The sequence below is a fragment of the Colias eurytheme genome, chromosome 16, assembly GCF_061535395.1.
Source record: "Colias eurytheme isolate Ceu_HAF_F1 chromosome 16, ilColEury1 Martin Lab GWU primary, whole genome shotgun sequence".
Lineage (NCBI taxonomy): Eukaryota > Metazoa > Arthropoda > Insecta > Lepidoptera > Pieridae > Colias > Colias eurytheme.
This window is the reverse complement of record NC_142995.1, coordinates 9,062,569-9,086,708: the sequence shown is the minus strand read 5'-3', so window position 1 is coordinate 9,086,708 and position 24,140 is coordinate 9,062,569. Positions and strand designations below refer to the sequence as shown.

Genomic DNA, 24,140 nt, shown 5'->3' with positions numbered 1-24,140 from the left:
GTATGACATTTGTGGCCACAACAGGTTATGGCTGAAAAACAGCGGTGAAAGCAGTGGCCTTTTGGTCATTGTTTTCTCCATATGCTGAATCCATACCCTTTTCGTGGTGATTTTTTTATTTTTTTATCTGTATTATTTTTTTTTGTTTTGTATGTATTTCTTGTTTTACCACGAATAAATGAATTCTATTCTATTCTATTCTATTCTATTCTAACTCTTCAGCTTTATAATATTAGTATAGATATGCATGTTTGTAGGGTTTTTACGCATGAAATTTTGTTGAACGACACTCTTTATTATTGTCTGATAAACTACCAAACTAGAGGTATTGCCAAAATACATAATTTAATTTACTATCGTTTCGGAAAATAGATTCTACTACAGCAGTTACCATTTTGGAAACCAACGATGTTACTACCTACCTTACGATCTACGCACAAATAATTTTTTACCAATTTTCATGCATGTACTACCTTTCTTACCGCGCACAAATATAACTTTACCAATATTTACAAGTCTTGATTTTGATGGTGCTATTTTTTTGTACAATTTTGAACAAAATTCTAACATAGCTTGGGAGCTCTATATTCCGGCCTATCTTAATTTTAAACGACACGAAGTGACATTACCATTTATTTCCTAAGTAGATGCTCAATTACCTAAGCAAAAATATTTCCCAAAGCACGCATCCCATTTGTTAGAGACAAGTGCTTTGTTCATACTTCCTTTTTTACTTGGCGTAACTAATATATTGTCTAGAAAATACGTTTGTAGAGCAAATTATCATGTTTGTACAAAATGTAAGTGCATCTTGGCAATAAAATAGTTTTATTGACATAACTTTCTTAAAAAGAACATAATATAGTGATTATAACAGTACTATGATCAGACATTTAAAAACCATGTTTTGTGATTTTTATTCATGTTAAAGTTAAGTGTATAAAAAATATACCGGCCGAATTGAGAACCTCCTCCTTTTTTGAGGTCGGTTAAAAAAGGAAATCAAATGAAAACAGACACAGTCATAGTGTTTCTAATAATTTATTGGTAACCACAACCGAAGTTACAATCGTTGGAAATTGAAAATAAAAGGTGCAAATATGCTGGTAACGAATGCAAAATTATATAACGTGAGGAACGGGTAAAAGGAAATATTCATATGCTGCTTCTTTTATGTGTACAATGTACATACTGCTATCTTATCTTCTTTCTTATATATAAAAACTAGCGGTCCGCCCCGGCTTCGCCCGTGGTACATATGAAAAATAGATGTTGGCCGATTCTCAGACTTACCCGATATGCACAGAAAATTTCATGAGAATCGGTCCACCCGTTTCGGAGGAGTATGCAGACTAACATTGTGACACGAGAATTTTATATATAAGACTAGCGGTCCGCCCCGGCTTCGCCCGTGGTACATAATATGAAAAATAGATGTTGGTCGATCCTCAGACTTACCCGATATGCACAGAAAATTTCATGAGAATCGGTCCACCCGTTTCGGAGGAGTATGCAGACTAACATTGTGACACGAGAATCTTCTTATATATAAAAATGAATCGCAAAATGTGTTGGTAAGCGCATAACTCGAGAACGGCTGAACCGATTTCGATAATTATTTTTTTATTATATTCCTTGAAGTACGAGGATGGTTCTTATGTAGAGAAAACGTAAATATGTACCACGGGCGAAGCCGGGGCGGACCGCTAGTAGTTAATAATTAACACAATTAAGTGCATAGTTAAAATTTCCAGTAAGGTTAAGACCCGCCTAGCCCCGATCCAGTAATTCTTTTAGTTAAATAAACTGGTTTACATTATAAGATAGCGATGGCTTCGTGGTAGACCCGATGTCGCCAGATTTTGTTAATGTCGTAAATCGTAAACGGGACGTATAATCAATGTTGGGGTGATTCCCGTTTGTATATCATTATTTTGGTTATTCAAAACTTTCTGATAATTTGATATGACAAATCTTGTGAACAAATTCCAAAAAAGATTATATTATTTTAATTCGGATCGGTTCAAACATTTCACCAAGATAGATGACAAAGCGTTGAAGGATAAGATAGCCGTAAGAACTTTCAACGTCATAATATGTATAATACTGACTATAGCTGTTGTAGTAATATAGAGTCTATAGTACTAGAATAGAAAATCCGCAAATTAGTATGCCATATTACACAGCTCACGCAACATTCTCCAACCCATACTTAGGAAAGTTCTGATGTGAGGTAAACACTGGTATTCGAAACAACTATTCAGCAGTTCAATTTTTGGACACCAGATGTCACTGTATGATGTATCTAGCACATTTAAAGTCGTTACCATTACCGTCTTTACCATAGGGGCACAGGGGGCCAGTGCCCAGGGCCCCCCATCGTCAGGGGGCCCCTGGAGGAGATGTAGGACTGACAATTTTTCTCACATAAATCTCAAAATATTTTATTAAAAAGCAATACACTTTTCTCGTTGCCAGAACGTCAGATCATTTTCAGATTTATTCGAATCAAAACATCTACGTATAGGAATAATTCGAGTGATTCAAACACCATTATAATTATTAACTTATCAGACATTTACTCGAATTATTTATTTACTTATTAACGTAATATAATATATTTTTACTTGAATTATTTTGGGAATTATGAAAATTAATAACAAGACGTCTAAGTTTACAGAATAGCAGACAAGGGCGTTGTGACAAAACTTTAATCTCTGGGCCTCTAGACAAGTGGCAGAAACGCTAGAGAATAAAATCCGCTATTGATACTAATTGATATAAGCTTTGACGTTTGCTAATGTTTCGGTCACACTACCAAGGACGACGACGACCACGGCCAAAATTCCCATCCAGCCGAAATTTGGTAAAATTATTAAAAACACAATCTATACTTAATATTAAAGCTGAAGAGTTTGTTTTTTTTTGTTTGAACGCGCTAATCTCGGGAACTACTGGTCCGATTTGAAAAATTATTTCGGTGCTAAATAGCCCACTTCTTTGGCAAGATTATAAGATACCAAAATCGTTGAATTACTCCATGACGTTACGGTATTGTTATGATGCGACCTTGAAATTTTACTCTCAACGCGCCTAAAGAAAATCCACTTAAAAAATATTTTAAAATTTCCCGACCTTCTGTTACTAGGAAAATTTTTTTCCTAAAAGTCAATAAATAATATATAGGTTTTTCGTGATTTTTACCGAAACGGTAAGTTTCATCATATAACCACTTTTATATGACAGATTTAGAAGAATCAATACATTATTTTCCTAAGATGTAGCTTCCTACCATTTTCTAAGATAAGTATAACGATTTATAAACTCATCCCATCCTTATAATATGCACACGTTTCTTAAATCACTTCACACCTAAATGATTTTATGATAAAACTTATCGTTTCAGTATAAATCGCGAAATCACCTATTTTATTTTTTTTTATTAATTACTAGCCGCTCCGCGCGGTTTCACCCCCGTGGCTCCTCTCCTGTTGGTCGTAGCGTGATGATTTATAGCCTATAGCCTTCCTCGATAAATGAGCTATCTAACACCGAAAGAATTTTTCAAATCGGACCAGTAGTTCTCGAGATTAGCGCGTTCAAACAAACAAACAAACTTTTCAGCTTTATAATATTAGTATAGATAACCTGGAATATGTTTTTTAATTCACGTACCGGAATGACAGTTAATTTTGTATTTTATTTTTAGTAATCCTTTGAACAATTTTACTAATTTTCTGCTGGATATGAAATTTTGTAGTTTTAAAGGTCCTAGAATTTAGTGAACTCTGTTCACACCGGACCGTAATTTTTGACCTATTTCGGTGTTTTTTTCCAATTCTATTGAAGTAAATCAATTTTTAAAAAGTATGGGATTAATCTCCATTAAATTATCTCGACAATAGTATGCAAAATATCTTGATTCCGTGAACTAACAAGGCTATTATAATAAGAATAGCTGCAAAAATGAGGCGAAAAAAATTTTTCGATCGTAAAGCACTCTCTGATGCTTCGCATCATGCGTCGTGCAAAATCAAACTAGGTATACAAATTTTTTCCCACAATTATGTATGTTTTTGCCCTAAATTGAAACTTAAAGAAGTAATAAGAAACGAGAAAATTTCTATGTAAAATTTTTGCTCCATTTTTTTTATACATTTTACAAAAAAGTTACTTCTGACCAATCTTGTATATATGGTCTTTTGAGGACCCTTTTTTTCCTTATTTTTTAAGAAATATTTTAAGAATTACTTTTTCAAATTACCTTTCTCTTTTTCAAATTTATCTTTTTAATTAGATTTAATCTATACGAATAGATGACAAGCGTTTTGACTTTTGCCATTTGCCTAGGCCCCCTAGGCCTTGAATAAATTATGTCAATAACGCACGCAATAATTTTGATCAATATGAAACGGCTACGAAAGAAAAAATCCAGATGCTAATTAAAAAGATAAATTTGAAAAAGAGAAAGGTAATTTGAAAAAGTAATTCTTAAAATATTTCTTAAAAAATAAGGAAAAAAAGGGTCCTCAAAAGACCTAGAAGATACAAGATTGGTCAGAAGTAACTTTTTTGTAAAATGTATAAAAAAAATGGAGCAAAAATTTTACATAGAAATTTTCTCGTTTCTTATTACTTCTTTAAGTTTCAATTTAGGGCAAAAACATACATAATTGTGGGAAAAAATTTGTATACCTAGTTTGATTTTGCACGACGCATGATGCGAAGCATCAGAGAGTGCTTTACGATCGAAAAATTTTTTTCGCCTCATTTTTGCAGCTATTCTTATTATAATAGCCTTGTTAGTTCACGGAATCAAGATATTTTGCATACTATTGTCGAGATAATTTAATGGAGATTAATCCCATACTTTTTAAAAATTGATTTACTTCAATAGAATTGGAAAAAAACACCGAAATAGGTCAAAAATTTTTCCTGTCCGTCATGTGTGAAACCTGAAAACACTATAACTTGTGAAAAAATCCATCATTTGAGTTAATTTTTTTTTTAATATTCTAATCGACGATTGTAGGTCACTGAATGCAAATGATTAATTAATACAGTGTCGTTTAATTGCAATTAATAAAAAACGAAAACTACAAGACTGTATATCTATATATATATATATTTTTTTTATTTCATAATTAAATGAGCATTATGAGTCGTGCACTTTTGGATTTTCCAAATTTAATCTTTATATTTCAAAGGGCCCCCAATTCTTGTGTGCCCAAGGGCCCCGGCATAGTCTAAGACGGCCCTGGTCGTTACATGTCATTTTATCATTAGTCATGAAGCTCGAAGCCCGTTAATTGCGACCTTGAACTACACTAAATGCCGTAATGATAGATATTTATCGAGAAACGTGGAAAAATAAGGGGATATTTACGAAAGTGAATAGGAAGTAATTCTTGTACGAAAAATAAATCTCGTGCCACAATGTTTGTCCTCAATGGACTCCTAAACCACTTAACCGATTATAATAAAATTCGCACACCATGTGCAGTTCGATCCAACTTGAGAGATAGGATAGTTTAAACATGTAGGTACCACGGGCGAAGCCGGGGCGGACCACTAGTAGTCTTATAATAATCTAGAATATAAGTCGACTTATACAATTCGATCTTTTACAACTTTTTCAATACAATATGGATCGAGAACGTCGGTTAAGCAGTTGAATCCTTGCGAGCGAACTTTAATGCTCAATCATAAAGTTTTTTCAATACTCCAACCAAATTTATGATCACACCATAAACGCGTGAAATGTGATAAAAATCCTATAACGATTCTTATAATTTTTGATGTGTTACTATGTGGAAGATATGAAAAATACATCTTTTCATATTTTGCAATATGTATTTACTTAGAAGATATTAAATTAAACACCATCTCCCACTTTGTACCACCAACTTTAATCTTACTAACCTACTTCTTTAGCCTATTCTTTATTACACGTGCCTTAAAATCAGTCTTAACTCTTACCAACCTATTTCTACACCCATTACGTGGAAGTATGCATTAAAAGACAAAACATTGACGCATCAAGATGCTTTTAAAACTGAGATAAAGACAACAGCCATTGTTACCGATTCAATACTGTCCTGAGGAAATTGACGTGAACGGTCAAAGGTCAAACAGATCGCATCGAGATTGCTGAGCAGAAATTAAGTTATCGGAGAATTGGTTACTTTGACGTTGTAGTTTGTACGCTGGCTTCGTTAGAATCGATAAACTGAAGTCCAAATTACTATTCAAATATGCGGTCTAACTAAGAAGAGAGACTTGTTGTGTGAAATGTCATTTCGAAAGTACGATTTACTAAGTCCTTTACGCTGATTTATTTTATACTAGCTTTCCACCCGCGGCTTCGCCCGCGCAGTCAAAGAAAAACCCACATAATTCCCGTTCCCGTGGGATTTCCGGGATAAAACCGATACTACGTCCCGGGCTAAAAAGTAGCCTATGTCCTTTCTCGGGTATCAAAATATCTCTATACCAAATTTCATGCAAATTGGTTCAGTAGTTAAGGCGTGATTGAGTAACAGACAGACAGACAGAGTTACTTTCGCATTTATAATATTAGTATGGATTGCCTAACTCTTACATACAATAAAGTTACCTTATTTATTGGTTTGAATGAAAATCTTCGACGCTTAGGGGCTAGGTCTCACTTATATTTAGTTATACATATCTCGTTAGTAACGTCTTACTTAAACTGAAACATTTGTTTCACTAGACTTGTTTTTAAAGCGATTTTGATCAGATGCCTTTTTATAGATAGAGGTAATCTATAATATAAAAATGAATCCCAAAATGTGTTGGTAAGCGCATAACTTGAGAACGGCTGAACCGATTTCGTTAATTCTTTTTTTATTATATTCCTTGAAGTAAGTACGAGGATGGTTCTTACGTAGAGAAAACGTAAAAATGTACCACGGGCGAAGCCGGGGCGGACTGCTAGTTGATCATATAGATTATAGGGTCATATCAGTGATGAACATACAGAACAACAACTTTTTAGCATTCATATATTCAATTCAGTCGCAAGAAATTGGGACAGAAAACGGGTTTGCTATGAAGTTAGTTATTATAAATTTATGTTATCAATAATACTAACCCTATTTTAATAGGAACTAGATATATTTGCCCTGTGTGCCAATGTCAGAATTAATATAGAAATACAAATAATCCTAATTCAATTTAATAAAATACGCTTGCATTTCCAATTGCACAAGTGGAAATTATAACTATGCCCTTACAGCCTTTTAATTAATTGCTCGAGTAAGCAAGTAAAACAAATATACATCTAGATGTTATTTTGTCTTCTTTCATGAATTTGTAGGTTTCATAGCTCGTCTGATAAGGGCACATATACCAATAATTATTATTGTGTGCAATTTTAACATACGCATCGAGTGATGACGTCACTCACTCAATAGTTAATAAAAAATACATTAAGAATAAAGCTAACAATCCGTACCCGTTAGATTATACAAAGTCGGCTAATTTAGAAACCGCTCGACATTCCGAAATAGACCCATTGCAGCGATTAGCCCAAATTCGGACGTGGACAGTAGCCTAGAAACAGAAACGGTCGATATCGGAAATATATTCGCGGCCGTTATTATATCGAGAGATATGGTAATAGGTATAGCTGCTACATTTTGGTCAATGCAGTTTCAACACTATTAATTGTATTCAAATACATTAACACACATGGGCGTAGCCACGGTGGGGCAGGGTGGGGCGCTTGCCCCACCCTGGCTCCGACCTGAAAGGTACCTACCTAACCAAATATAAAAAATAAATTATCTAGGTACCTACTACAAAACTTAATATCCGTAAGAAAATTCACACTCGAAAGTCGATCTAAACAAAAAGCTTGCACACGATTGACCACAAACGTAATCCATTTGTTTCTCGTTTGTGAGTGTGAGCCAAATATCTATGTGCAATCATTTACCTCTAAATTGACTGATTAACAAATTGGCATACGCTCAGCGCTCAAACAGCTTTAGTTAGGGACACATTTTTGGATGATGACCATAAAAAAATGCTGAAAGATCCAGGTGGAGCTTCCCTCGTTAAAGAAAAGTTTTTGGCCGATATCGCAGGAACTATCCACTTTAGGGCAAAAGTTAAAAAGACTTTTTTGTAGAGAGTAAAATTTCGCATCTTTTATATACCCTATAAACGTTTTGTTAAACTTACCGTTTACGATTTTTGGCCTATTTTATGGACCGGTTTTTAGGCTTAGATTTTTGGCTAATAACTTATAATAATATTGGATTAATCAATAATCAATAAAATGAATCTATCCATTTTTAAGAGCACAACACCTTTTGCTTGAAACTTTTTTTCCCCACACTTTTTGAGTAATTTAACGTTAATTTTGGATCATCAGGCTTAAAATAGAAAATTTCCAGGAATGAATAGCATATAATGGATTAATTAGAAAAATGAATCTATCCATTTTTAAGAGCACAACACCTTTTGTTGGAAACTTTTTTTTGCTTACACTTTTTGAGTAATTTAACGTTAATTTTGGATCATCAGGCTTAAAATAGAAAATTTCCAGGAATGAATAGCATATAATGATACAAATTCAAGAAATTAATTAAAATTTATGTCCTCTAGTACTTAAAACTTAATAGTTTATTTCCTCACATCATCAGTAATGGAGTTTTTAAATATTTTATTTCGTACTACTATAATTATATACATTATATTGAGTAATTATTTTACATTCGGATGCAAGAATAAAATAAAAAAAACGAAAGGAGAATATAAAAAAAAAGTTAACTATAAATTCATTTTTAGGGTTCCGTAGCCAAAATGGCAAAAACGGAACCCTTATAGTTTCGTCATGTCCGTCTGTCCGTCTGTCCGTCTGTCCGTCTGTCACAGCCGATTTACTCGGAAACTATAAGTACTACAGTGATGAAATTTGATGGGAATATGTGTTGTATGAACCGCTACAAAAATATGACACTAAATAGTAAAAAAAAGAATTGGGGGTGGGGCCCCCCATACATGTAACTGAGGGATGAAATTTTTTTTTTCGATGTACATACCCGTGTGGGGTATCAATGGAAAGGTCTTTTAAAATGATATAAAGTTTTATAAAAAACATTTTTCTTAAAGTGAACGGTTTTTGAGATATCAGCTCTCAAAGTCGTAAAAAGTATGTCCCCCCCCCTCTATTTTTATAACTACGGGGTATAAAATTCTAAAAAAAATAGAGGTGATGCATGCTAATTAACTCTTTCAACGATTTTTGGTTTGATCAAAGTATCTCTTATAGTTTTTGAGATAGGTTGATTTAACTGTAATTTATTATATTTGCTGCTACGGAACCCTTTGTGCGCGAGCCCGACTCGCACTTGGCCGGTTTTTCAATAAAAAAAAATCTAAATTTTCTGAAAAATTTGCCGTTTCAGAAACGGAGAAAATTCACTTGCATTGCATATCTCTTCTTCGTCTCCATTACATCCGTAAAAATATTTTTGGGCTACCGCGTCACTCGCCGAGCGCCCGCATTTCTACATATTTTAACACTCTACAACTACAAAAATATGGGCACTAGTACTAAAAAATGGGTAAATGAATTTTAGTGATTAATCCAATATTTTAAGAGCCAAAAACGATGAACCGTTTCATTAAATAGGCCATAAATCGTAAACGGTAAGTTTTACAAAAAAGTTTACAGCGTATAAAAGATGCAAAATTTTACTCTCTACAAAAAAGTCCAAATAACTTTTGACCTTAAGTGCATAGTTTCCGAGATAACGGCCAAAAACATTTTCTCAGATTGCGAGCGAAGCTCCGCTTGGATCTGTCAGCATTTTGTGTTTTTATGGTCAAGTGATGCTTTAGTTACCTAAAATAAAAATGAAATTGGATCGGAAATTTAGTACGAGGTTAAATTCTTTATTTACTGGGTTATGTCTACAATTTAAAATAGTTTAATTTTCCATTTACGTAGACATGTTTAGTATTTTTCATGATAAAAGAAATTAAAACAATCATATTGTTATTAATCATATTATGGTAATTTTTAGAAAGATAAACTATCTAATATATTTTTAGGGTTCCAAACCACAAAAGGAAAAAAATCGGAACCCTGATAGGATCAATTTTATGTCCGTCGGTCTGTCAAGTCCCTTTTTCTCAGGAACACGTGGAGGTATCATGCTGAAATCGTGAAAAAATCAAACTACTAGCTAACGCAATCAAAAAGATGAAGCCGTTTTGCTGAAAGTTTTCGACATTCGCATGGGTCGCAAGGAATCAAAACCTACAAAGTACTTCCTGTGAACCCAGAATGAATGAAATTTTGTATGAAGTAAATGTCGAAATGTGTGAAAATTTGCAACATAAACGGCTGTATCTTTTGAGTGTGTTGGTTTATAAGTTTCTATTTTTTCACAGCTTCAAGAGACGGTAGAATTTAGTATTCAATATTAATTTCAGCTTGATACCGCCACGCGTTCCTGAGAAAAAAGGTCTTTTTAGACAGACAGACGGACAACCTTCGGACAACAAAGTGATTTTATAAGGATTTCGTTTTTTCCTTTTGAGATCCGAAGCCCGAAAAATTAACCGGGATAAGACCACGTGTATAGTTGCTAGTTACATATTATTTTTTATTGTTGCCCCACCCTGAGCCCATAGCTAGCTACGCCCATGTTAACACATACGAATGAAGAAGAAAAGTATAGCATGATAATTATTTTTTAGTATTTATTTTATTTGAAATTGCTGCAAAGAATAACGTTTTTTCTCGATTTTGTGCTTACTGGTGAAAGAGTCGAAAATTTTTAAAGAATAGATAACCTCGACCCTCAAGCGGGAATTCTGTTGCGTAAATATATTGCCATACACACATTTACGTTTCTAATACACATAAAAATCCTTAACATTAGAAAACTGCGTTCCAGAAACCGTTTCATAGTGGTGATTTAAGTCAACAGCAGCTCTTTGTTTGTTACATTGTCACAATATTTTATAGGTACCCAAATACATAAAAAAAGACGTGTGGCACTCGGGGACTGCCGCGGTAAAGCTATTGCATAGCATGCCTTCAAGCCACACCTCCGAGCCCGTCGGGGTGGGGAGCGTGAGGTTTTCTCGTTACGGAATTTCTCGATTCGGTCCCCGCGCTCAAGGCCCGCGATTGAAGCTATGCAATAGCTTAAAACTTGGCATATTTATTATTAAATAGATTATTAAATTTTACGAGAGTGAGATATAACGGCCACAGGAAGAATTATCAAAAATTGTTCCTGAAATGATATTTCCACACCTATCATTTAGTTACTCGATATCAACATAAACCTATTAGCTAAAAAGTTAGTCGATAATCTTTTGATAAAAGCATTCATGATATCAGTTTTATTGTGCGGAATCCCGAAGGCTTTGACCGGCTTGGTCATCGACCCTTTACTATACACTAGGATTCAGGAATAAAGGTTGAGCGAGCGCGGATAGACTTGCCAATTTATAAACTTAAGAAGAAGGGAATGAAAGAAATTATAGAGAAGATTGGATAAAATACAAGTTTATGCATTCATTAATGAATAAAAAATACAAGAAGGAAGTTGGAAGTTGATAGTGCAGGAGTGCAATTTTATTAGTAAAATAATAAGTATTATTAATGAAATAAGAGAAGTAACTTAGTAAGGTGGTAATCGACCGTAAAGTTTATTAAAAATCCATTTTCTACTGTATGCATGCTACAGCATGAAAAATATATGTACCTAGTACTTACCTATACAAATAATTTTATTAATTTTGTCAGTATTGTGTCGTGTGTATTGCAATTTCATCGGTATTTAAAAACAAATACTAATTAATATTACCATGCGTTAGCATCTAATCAATATGTCGTCTGCTAATCGAGCAGCAACAACAGCCCCAGAAATAAACCACAAGGCACTTTTAATTGAAATTTAAAGGGTTTAAATCATTACACCATTCCATTTTGTAAACTTGGTTAAGCAACTACTATGGTTATCACTATTTTGCCTACTTATCTGTATAACAAAACGAATTTTCCTATTTCCTATCTAGTATCTAATATAAAACCCTTTTTCCGCTGTTTCACCGATCGCTGTAAGTTTGAGCCTTTCCGACCCTTTCCCGTAACTTTTATGTGCTCCATAAAAAGATCCCAAATTGATAGTTTCGGATTTTGTTGAGGTCGTGTCTCAAGTGAGCATAATAAAAACATTATATTAACTATGTGCATTCTTATTTCTAATACTACTTTTCCCTTATGGCTTTGTTTGCATGTACCTATTTATGTTATAATATATTAGCGGTTGTTTCTATAAATTCTTATCTACCATGGGATTGTTTTAAGGTTGTTTTTATGGCAAATCTAGACTAGGTAATTCTATTATGAAATATATTGAAATAAAGTAGTAGTAGTTTACCTAATTTCTAATAGATGGCAGCACTATAAAGGTTTCTGATACTTTGATGCTGTGTTACTATTGTGCTCAAATAGATGTCCTGTTTATTGATCAATTGCTGCCGTTATAAAACTAAATTACACTATTCATTAAGTTTAACGACGTTGGAAAGAGAGAAGAAGCAGGTTAAAGTGCTCGGACTAGATAGACTAGATAGAGTATATAATCAGAATTATAAAATTTGTCGAAATCATTCAAAAAACGTAATAACCTTCCTATCCAATCCCAACTGTACACTTATGTTTTTTTGAAGTGAAAACTTCTTTAGCGGCGTTGAGCACTTTTTCTGTAATTTCATTCATTTAGAAACCATTATGACCACATTTGTAGCAAAGCAAACAGAGCTCTGGGCTTTATACCGAGTTGCCAAACCATTTCAATGTCCATCTTCTTGGATTATTCTTTATAACTCTCTTGTAAGAAGCATCCTTGAATACTGTTCGTCGGTATGGTCACCAATATATAATATACATATTGATAGAATTGAGGCAATCCAGCGACGATTTGTAAGATCATTGTGTATTAGATTATGTTTAAGGAATAGTATTAAGGAGTATGATGACAGACTTTTAAAATTTAACATGAAAAGTTTAAAGAATCGGAGGATTAACTCCGATCTTTGTTATATTCACAGGATTGTCAATGGTGCCCTGCATGAGAATTTATTAAGTAGATGAAATAAATATTAATGTTCCAAGTCGGTCCAAAAGGTCCTATAAATTATTTGCCTTGCCAACTACAAAAAACATGGTCTCTCAGAACAGCCCTTTGATCCGAATGTGTAGGCTTTATAATGAGATTTGTAACAATAATTATATTTTCCTATATAATTTGTATCAATTTAGAAATAAAATAGATATTAATTTAAATGATGAATAAAATTCAAGTTTACTTATAATTAATTTAAATTATTTTTGTTATTTTAATTAATGAGTACTTTTTGTGTGATATATTGATAAAACATTTGACTTAATAATTAATGATGGTATGTAGTTACTGTATTCACTTTTTTATGTTATTGTAATGATTTAAATGTTGTGTGCAGTTTTAATTGGGTTGTAATCTTAATATTGTTTAATTTAGTAAGTTGATGTAAATGTTCTTGGATTATATCCTGTAACTGTGCCTTATATAAATAAATAAATAAATAAATAATGGGTATAAAATTTTAAACTCGCGTCAGGACACGTGACCTGATCGAAAAAGCGTAAGACGGATGGATATCAAACATGCTCAACGTTTAATAATCAAGTTTTCACTTCTGCCGGCACTCCCGGAGTGCAACCCGTCTTTTTTTTATTACTTTGTACAATAAAATATTAAATGTCATTAATCATATCACTCACCTAGGTCCAGGATCAGTCTGCGATTCTGGTTCTTCATCAGCGTCATAGAAATCGTCTTCACCCTCCGATGATGAGTACGAGGTATCAGGCACTAGGAGTGACATCGCTTGCCCTGGTGATAAGTATATTTATTTTATACTAACCGCTCCTTCGGGTTGATATTAAAAATATTTATTTATTTATTCCGTTTCATACATCTTAATAGTTAAAAAAAGAAATTGGTTGTCTGTAAAGTCGGTTTGATAGTTGAACGTGACAACGTCCTATTGTGCTTCTTTGTCGCTCGTTCCGCGCTCTCGCTTGCACTTTAAGCCTTACATGGAACGCCTCAGAGCGAGGTAACGCCGCATGAGTCATGTTTTTTCGTGCGTGCAGCCGGCTCTATCGAAGTATAAGACGTTGTCACGTCAAAAAACAAACTAAAATACACGATTAAGGGTGCTTTTTCACCAATAATATGCGAGGATGTGTAGTGAGGAATGTGATCGTAAATAATCAATCATATCGAGCGCTAAAAGTATCTTTAAATAAAACCAACTCGAATGTCCCAAGATTTTTATTTAGAAACTAGTTGTGCCCCGGATTTACCCGAATTGCCCCGCTCCTATTGGTCTTAGCGTGATGATATATAGCTTATAGCCTTCCTCGATAAATGGCCTATTTAAATTTGACATCGAAAGAAGTTTTCAAATCGGACCAGTAGTTCCTGAGATTAGCGCGTTTAAACCAACACACAATTTGTTCAGCTTTATAATATTACTATAGAAATTATATTAAGAATAGATTAATGAAATTTATTGGTATATCGGATAAATATAATATAACTAGCGGTCCGCCCCGGCTTCGCCCGTGGTACAAATTTCGCAATAAAAGGTAGCCTATGTTCTTTCTCAGGGTCTAAAGATTGTCTATGCCAAATGTCATCAAAATCGGAACAGTAATGCGTGAAAACCATACATACATACATAATTACAAACCTTTTCTCTTTATAATATTAGTATAGAGTTAGTGGAATAGGCAAGAGGCGCATTCGGCCTTCATGGAGGTGAAAGATGGAAAAGGGATTGCTGGCCAGTTAGCGAGGACGGTGGCAGATGTCAGGCACCGCGTTCGGCTTCGCTCTCTTGTTTTTCGATACACGGATCGGATAGACATCACCATTTTCGCTTATTATAATTGTTAACATTTAATATTAAAAATTGTGATTGTTCTTTGAAAGTATTTTCAAAAAATAAATAACCGTCTAAAAGGCTAATTATAGATATAATACATACGTGGCGCGTCGATATGGTCGAGCGGCGTCATCGGCAGCGGCGGCAGCTCGCGGCACTCCGAGCCGAGCTCTACGCGGGGGGACAAGTCTATGTACAATGTGTTTTGTTTATAATATTTATTAAAATTAAGTTATATAATATTTATTAGGTATTAAGTCAAGTAACCCCTCCAAACTAGTAATTAATTATGTTTATTGTATAAGTTTGGAAGAGGCTTTAGTCGAAATCTATTTTCTTGCATAAAACCTTTCATTCAAGTGATATTAAATTATAGCAAGTGCTAAATATATGAGGAAATTTTTAAAGTATAGAAAAAATTCAATCACGAGGCGGGATTCGAACCCGCGTCTTACGCCATTCCAAGTCGACCCCTTTGACTTTCTATCTACTTATTCTTTTTTAAGCTTTTATTAAGGTAGTTAATATGAGTTATTTACCTTCTTTGATATGTGCTTGCGATGGATTCGTTGGTCCTTGATACACGCCGTTTACTGGATTTACCGTATTCTGTAACAAATAATTTACTGTAATAAATTTTATCACTACCTACATATTATAAGACAAAGTCGCTTTCTCTGTCTCTACGACGCAACGGATTTTGATGCGTTTTTTAATCGAGAGTGATTGAAGAGGAAGGTTAAAATATATAATTTATTAGTTTTTTTGCGGTCGAAGCCGTGGGCGGAAAGCTAGTTCAGTTTAAGATCCATTACAAGCATTACGGCCTGAGGTTTTACTTATTATTCATTTATCTAGAAAATATTATACTAAAAAAGAAGATCTATCTGTCTATAACACTCTCGCGGCTAAACCACAGCAACGATTTCGTTGTAAATATTAAATGAAAAAAGCTAAAGAAAGTAACCACAAAATGTTAAAACAGGACATAAATGTTTTGCCCGTGGTTTCATCTGCAGGTGAAACCGCGCGGCACAACTAATACCTAAAAGTATGTATGTAGGCAAATAAGTTACAATGATTACCTTTAAAAAATTTTTCAAATAATTCTTTAGTGAAACGATTTCTTATTTTCCACGATGATTTGCCAAAAGAATCTCTTCATATTCTGTACAAATAAATTTTAATAATCATTGTAACTTATTTAGCTACATATTAAGATATGGCTTCTTTTATGATCAACTAGCTTTCCGCCCGCGGCTTCGCCCGCATTTTTAAAGAAAAACCCACATAGTTCCCGAGCCCGTGAGATTTCCGGGATAAAACCTATCCTATGTGTTAATCCAAGTTACCCTCTATATGTGTGCTAAATTTAATTGTAATCGGTTTAGTAGTATTTGCGTGAAATAGTAACAAACATACACATACACATCCATCCTCACAATCTTTCGCATTTATAATATTAGTAGGAAGTAGGAATTCAGCGCCATCTAGTTTCAATTACATGAAGCTGTTAAGAATGTTAGTCGTTGAATAGGTATTACAAGTTTTGCATTTAAATGAAAGCCATTTTTAAATATATTTACTAATTCGTTCAGAAACTTTTTTTTAGTCCATGTTATATATTCTAATCATTTTGTAAGTTCTTGAGTTTCAAGAGAGACTAATTAATATCATTTGTTTCTGAAGTTTAACTCACCTTAGCTATTTGAAGAAGTACTATGGAATGCTTAATATTGTCCAACATTGCCTGTAACAAACGATTATTAACGTTTACATAATAACGTACCTACATACAAAATACTTTTAAAAACATAATTGTCATAAAATAAATAATATAAAATAATATAATAATAGTCGACCTATTTCAGTTCTACATTATATTTAAAAGTGTGGTTTCACCAATTGCCTTAAAGTCACAGATATTCTATTCTATTTATAATTCTTGATTTATATTTTAATATATTTTCATTTTATCTGATAGATAAGCTAAACAGACGTTATAGATTTTTTTTCTACTCATTAAATTTTTAAGCTCTTGAATATTTTAAAACTAAAAATAAAAAATCTCTATATAGGTAAAGTACAATAAAAAAAAAACTATTATTCTATAGACGTTATATTACTTACATTTGCATGGTCTAATATAACTTGAGCTCTGCTCTTCTCGTGCGGTTCCGTTAAGTCTGACACTCGTATGTTCAATTTCTGAAAGGAAACAAATTTCAGGAGATTAATGTACTATTTAATTTTTCTTATTTCAATGAATTCACCAATTATTAAAAGTGTCGGTATACTTTAGAGTTTTCGTTATTATTTTAGACTAGTGTAACTGTTTAGGCAATTTCTTTGTCGTTTGTAGATTGTTTTATAACGCAGCTTGTCTTACTGGAAATGTTTTAATAATATGAGTATTGGGAAGCTGACATAATGTGCGTTAATATGTTTAAACGTGCGTGTGTACATTTATACATGTTTATATCTATGCGGATCAAGCAATAGTGTGCATGTAATGTGTGCTCGCGGCGCCCGTGACGCGCTCTGCGTGTGTGTATTTATATGCTTGTATGTGTGTGTGTATGTGTGTGCACTCACGTTGACCAGCTCAATCATGATCTGCAAGTACGCATCAGCCTCAGAGATGCGCCGCTCGAGGTCTCCGTGGCGGTGCGCGGGCGCGGGCACGCAGCGCGACCAGCGCTCGCGGCGCCCGTGACGCGCTATCGTGTCTTCTAGAGCGCGCACCCAGCGCTCGCGCTCGGAGCCATCACGGGCCTGATATATAATAATAAATAATAATTAAAAAGACGTGTGGCACTCGGGGACTGCCGCGGTAAAGCTATGCCTTCAAGCCACACCTCCGCCCGTCGGAGTGGGGAGCGTGAGGTTTTTTCGTTACGGAATTTCTCGATTCGGTCCCCGCGCTCAAGGCCCGCGATAGAAGCTATGCAATAGCTTAAAATCGTCTTTATTTGGTTCACACAACATTACAACGTTACAAAACTTAATACTAAACATAAGTATTAAAGTTAGCATGATTCTCATTTATCGGTGCATGAGAAAGGACATCCTATGATATGGGACGAAATGTAGACGAGCCGGACATCCACATTTTGCGACTCATCAATATGCATATCAATATATAAATAACAGACAGACAGGTAGGTGTGGTAAGTCGCGGAAGAATTCCAACCAATACCCGCGGCCCCATCATTAAAGCGGCTCGATGGAACACAATGGGGTTTTGGTCGGTAAGAATCCGACATAACCCACGGCTCCTTCCCCGGGGGCCGTGGGTATCTTTGGAAGATTTCCCCACTATAAAAAAAGGTAGGTGTGGTAAAAGCAGAGATAATGATACAAGTGAATTTACAAGATGATACAAGATGATATGAAGGATATAAACAAAACGTTGAACGTTCAACACGGCAACAAAGTGGTAGTTTTTTCATGACAAGAATTTTTCAAACATTCTTTATGACAAGACAATGAGGAAATTATTAAAATTTCTTGCTCCTAACGATGAAATTAAAAACTAAATTAGTCCGTAATCCACAATAACACAGCATGTAAAATATAAATGAATTCGAATACTTTTCAAGCGATTTCTTTACACAATTCCGAATTAAAAATTCCGAAAATTCCACTCCAAAAAATGAACAGCGAAGCTGGTGCGGAATGTTAACCATTGACCATTAACCGGCAAGATTTATCGAGCGTCTCCATTCTGATGAACATGAGATAATTAGTATTCACTGCGTCCAACGTATCTGTTATTCTGTTTGTCGCGACGCGGACATCCGAGAGAAAGGAGATGGGATGATTCACGAGGAAATGGGGTCAGGGGCGACGGCGGTTGTTCCGTACACGCCCAACTTTCCATGCGGCTCGTCATGTGTAGATGATATGCCAAAGCATTCTTTAAATGCCTTTGATGTAATTCTTTCTCGTTTATGAACTGTTCCCCAAAGTTTTACCCGTATTGATCTGCTCCCATTGGTTCTAACGTGATGATAGGTATAGGTATAGTCTATAGCCTTCCTGGATAAATAGGCTATCTAACACTACATAATTTTTCAAATTCAGTGATTAGCGCGTGCAACCAAACATACGCCTCAGATTTATAATATTAGCACAAATGTTGATAGAAATAAGAGTTTCGGCAAAATCAAGATGCAAATTCACAAAGCCACTAACTGGATTAGTATAAAATGTTTATATAATAATCCATACTATATAATATTATAAATGCGAAAGTAACTCTGTCTGTCTGTTACTCAATCACGCCTAAACTACTGAACCAATTTAAATGAACCAATTGGTATGGAGATATTTTGATACCCGAGAAAGGACATAGGCTACCTTTTATTGCGAAATGTGTGCCACGGGCGAAGCCGGGGCGGACCTCTAGTATAATAAGTACACGAATAGTTTGTACTGTGACTCTGGAAACATGATATATCACAGATCGCTTGGTATTGAATCGATTAATTACATATGTGACGATGTAACTGGAGATGTCTTGCATCATACTTCTTGCAGTTATGAAAAAAATATATAAAAAATGATAAAGTGGCAAATAATAGAGACAAACAAAATATCAAATATTTCAGATAGGATAATAAGATAACCTGTTTTGTTGATACCAGTTATCCACTCAATTCGAAATGCTATAACAAACTTTAATTATCATGACCTATGAATCCTCATGAGATACCAAATTCAAATTAACTATACTAATTGAGATGTTAATTGCTCTTGCTATCGAATATAAATAAATAGGTGAGCAAATGAACTACGCGCGGATTACTATTAGCTTAGAATGGTTTTAAGTAATAGTCCTTTTGAGAATTCCCCCCTTCTATCTGGAAGGGCTGCTCCAACAAAATTCACATTTATCCTCATCACGTGTCCTCATGTATAGGGCAGATGCATTTCACATCTGGTTCAGCTATCGATCTTTCTTTATTGACAAGTAATTGACCAGACTTCCTTATGTCGATACCCTTAGATACATACACATAGATGGATAAAAAATTATTACAATAGTTTAGTTTCCTAAAAAGAACGTTTCAACTAGATAGACATAGACTTGCATTCGTCAAAAGAAACGATTATTTTAACGTACATATTTTTTGAAGCTATTCAAGAAGACTTCAATAAAAGGGCGCGTGGAAATAATACTACATACTTTAATACATTATAGTAATTATGATATTTACCTGAAAATGGAACGTCTTGTGGTCGACTGTAATGGTGAAGGTGGAGTCGTCCTCATCGTCGATGCCGATGACGGCGGCGCGGAGACGCACGCAGCCGCGCCGCACGCCGCGCGTCATCTTTTCTTTTGACTGGAAATTTATTAAATATTCTGTTAAAATGTGGAATTATTATTGAAAGGTAAAGCAAAGAAGAGAGTTTAAGACAGCTTGGGTTAATTAATTCTACTATGAATGTATTTTAATTTTTAAGTGATACCTTTTATGCACTTTGTATGGAAACAAAGTTTTTCGTTAGTTTATTGAATTAATTTCCAATATTACCAGAACGAACAATAATTAGATTAAGACAAAATAAATTCCTTATTTTAAATATACGAATCCCAGATGATACATTTAGATTAAAAAATCATTCTTAAAAATGCTCAGATTTCACACTTACAAAAGTAATCGAAAAACTGTGAGCAAAAAAATGTCCCCGACATTCGTGACCCAAAAAATCAGCTCCGTCACGCTGGAACCCGCTTTAGAAAAAACCTTACTTTTTTTCAGCCTATTTTACCTACAAACGATGCTAATAAATGTAGTATAGGTCAATTTTTTGTAGTCTTATTAGTTACTTAGAAAACATCATTGATATCGTTCGAAGTAAAAAATATAAATAATAGCGTGTTGATTAGTTTTGGAATGGGTTCCAAATTGATTGTAGTTTATTGTAGTGGCAAGAAAATTCTTTATTTGCGTTGTTTTATCTCAAATTATTGCAAGAAGGTCACAATAACAAGATTTTAAAAAATAAATAACACTTGTTCAAAAACTACAAACGATGCCAATAAATGTAGTATAGGTCAATTTTTTGTAGTCTTATTAGTTACTTAGAAAACATCATTGATATCGTTCGAAGTAAAAAATATAAATAATAGCGTGTTGATTAGTTTTGGAATGGGTTCCAAATTGATTGTAGTTTATTGTAGTGGCAAGAAAATTCTTTATTTGCGTTGTTTTATCTCAAATTATTGCAAGAAGGTCACAATAACAAGATTTAAAAAAATAAATAACACTTGTTCAAAAACTACAAACGATGCCAATAAATGTAGTATAGGTCAATTTTTTGTAGTCTTATTAGTTACTTAGAAAACATCATTGATATCGTTCGAAGTAAAAAATATAAATAATAGCGTGTTGATTAGTTTTGGAATGGGTTCCAAATTGATTGTAGTTTATTGTAGTGGCAAGAAAATTCTTTATTTGCGTTGTTTTATCTCAAATTATTGCAAGAAGGTCACAATAACAAGATTTTAAAAAATAAATAACACTTGTTCAAAAACTACAAACGATGCCAATAAATGTAGTATAGGTCAATTTTTTGTAGTCTTATTAGTTACTTAGAAAACATCATTGATATCGTTCGAAGTAAAAAATATAAATAATAGCGTGTTGATTAGTTTTGGAATGGGTTCCAAATTGATTGTAGTTTATTGTAGTGGCAAGAAAATTTTTTATTTGCGTTGTTTCATCTCAAATTATTGCAAGAAGGTCACAATAACGAGATTTTAAAAAATAAATAACACTTGTTCAAAAACTACAAACAATGTAGTTGATTGTAGCTAAACTCATATATTTGTAGTGGCTGCTGAACCCCTGTAAGCAATAAAAAACAAAAAATTTAGTGTTCAATAAGTTAATATATTCAAAACAATTATGAGCCTTGGATTTCGTGTCGTTTGTAGTTTTAGAAAAAAAAATATTCATGCTCATACATACATCTTCGCACACGTGCGTGTTTGTGTATGCGTGTGGGAGTTTCGTAAATTAGTGTACACTAAATTGCATATGATATATGTTAAAAAAAAAAAAAAAAAAGAGTTGGATATCTTTAATGTTCAGTAGTTTGCTGTTCAATGTTACAAAGTCACTTAATAATCCGAAACTGCTGAGACGACAAAAGTAATTGAAATGAAATAATGGATAAATTCCATCCGAAACGAAAAAAAAACTCAAAATAGTGCAATATAAAAAATTGGAATTAATATTGTCATTTATCGTTTATTGTAGTACTGGTAAAATAATTTATCCTCTAAAATAACTTCAAGAAAAATCAGATAAAACTAGCCAAATTGTAGTGGTATAATAAAATGACACTGGCATAAAAACTACAAACGATATGAACAATTGTCACAGTACCTTTATATTTGTATGTCTTGCTTATTACTGATTATAAGTGCGAATGAATAAATCTACTTAGTGTTTGATAGAGTACATTTTAAGACGTTAGAAAATAGAAAAGGAAATCGTTCGTAGTTTCACAGTTTGTCTTCCGACAGCATACCTTTATATATATATGGACATTACCGATTAAATATAAGCGTGCGTACACAAGTTTACAGTTACTATAGTGCCTACAGTAAATGTAGCATCGATTATACCTCAAAATATAAATTCAAAATCGTTGGACTTAGGACGTTGGACGTTGGAATTTATCCATTATTTCATTTTAATTACTTTTGTCGTCTCAGCAGTTTCGGATTATTAAGTGACTTTGTAACATTGAACAGCAAACTACTGAAAATTAAAGATATCCAACTCTTTTTTTTTTTAACATATATCATATGCAATTTAGTGTACACTAATTTACGAAACTCCCACACGCATACACAAACACGCACGTGTGCGAAGATGTATGTATGAGCATGAATATTTTTTTTTCTAAAACTACAAACGACACGAAATCCAAGGCTCATAATTGTTTTGAATATATTAACTTATTGAACACTAAATTTTTTGTTTTTTATTGCTTACAGGGGTTCAGCAGCCACTACAAACATATGAGTTTAGCTACAATCAACTACATTGTTTGTAGTTTTTGAACAAGTGTTATTTATTTTTTAAAATCTCGTTATTGTGACCTTCTTGCAATAATTTGAGATGAAACAACGCAAATAAAAAATTTTCTTGCCACTACAATAAACTACAATCAATTTGGAACCCATTCCAAAACTAATCAACACGCTATTATTTATATTTTTTACTTCGAACGATATCAATGATGTTTTCTAAGTAACTAATAAGACTACAAAAAATTGACCTATACTACATTTATTGGCATCGTTTGTAGTTTTTGAACAAGTGTTATTTATTTTTTAAAATCTTGTTATTGTGACCTTCTTGCAATAATTTGAGATAAAACAACGCAAATAAAGAATTTTCTTGCCACTACAATAAACTACAATCAATTTGGAACCCATTCCAAAACTAATCAACACGCTATTATTTATATTTTTTACTTCGAACGATATCAATGATGTTTTCTAAGTAACTAATAAGACTACAAAAAATTGACCTATACTACATTTATTGGCATCGTTTGTAGTTTTTGAACAAGTGTTATTTATTTTTTAAAATCTTGTTATTGTGACCTTCTTGCAATAATTTGAGATAAAACAACGCAAATAAAGAATTTTCTTGCCACTACAATAAACTACAATCAATTTGGAACCCATTCCAAAACTAATCAACACGCTATTATTTATATTTTTTACTTCGAACGATATCAATGATGTTTTCTAAGTAACTAATAAGACTACAAAAAATTGACCTATACTACATTTATTAGCATCGTTTGTAGGTAAAATAGGCTGAAAAAAAGTAAGGTTTTTTCTAAAGCGGGTTCCAGCGTGACGGAGCTCAAAAAATCTCATTAATGTATAATCAAAATTTAATTATGAATGCCGTCCTTATTCCATTCCACTCCTGCCGTTCGAAAAATACATATTTACCTTATTATTGCGTTCATTTTATAATAATCGTAATTAATGAGATGTAGCGTGAAGAAATAGGTCTTACGTAAGGGGTCAACGCCTTATAATAAACACTCCTTACATACATATTATAAAACCCAAACCTAAGAGCTAGCGCGCACGAGCAACTTTG

The 24,140-nt window shown here is 33.5% G+C and overlaps 1 protein-coding gene across 3 annotated transcripts in view; it reads right to left on the bottom strand.

Annotated features, from left to right (window-relative positions):
• LOC149901989 (oxysterol-binding protein-related protein 9) overlaps window positions 1–24,140 on the bottom strand; it is an 89,228-nt gene that overhangs the window by 45,090 nt on the left and 19,998 nt on the right. For 2 of the 3 annotated variants that reach the window (XM_090110866.1, XM_090110869.1), the window contains exons 2-8: window positions 20,214–20,342; window positions 17,587–17,766; window positions 17,122–17,199; window positions 16,691–16,741; window positions 15,531–15,600; window positions 15,094–15,180; window positions 13,820–13,931 (exon numbers count right to left, since the gene is read on the bottom strand). In XM_090110866.1, the coding sequence (XP_089966992.1) occupies window positions 13,820–13,931; window positions 15,094–15,180; window positions 15,531–15,600; window positions 16,691–16,741; window positions 17,122–17,199; window positions 17,587–17,766; window positions 20,214–20,342 (707 nt within the window). The remainder of the gene's footprint in view (window positions 1–13,819; window positions 13,932–15,093; window positions 15,181–15,530; window positions 15,601–16,690; window positions 16,742–17,121; window positions 17,200–17,586; window positions 17,767–20,213; window positions 20,343–24,140) is intronic. The other variant, XM_090110868.1, reaches the window with a different exon arrangement.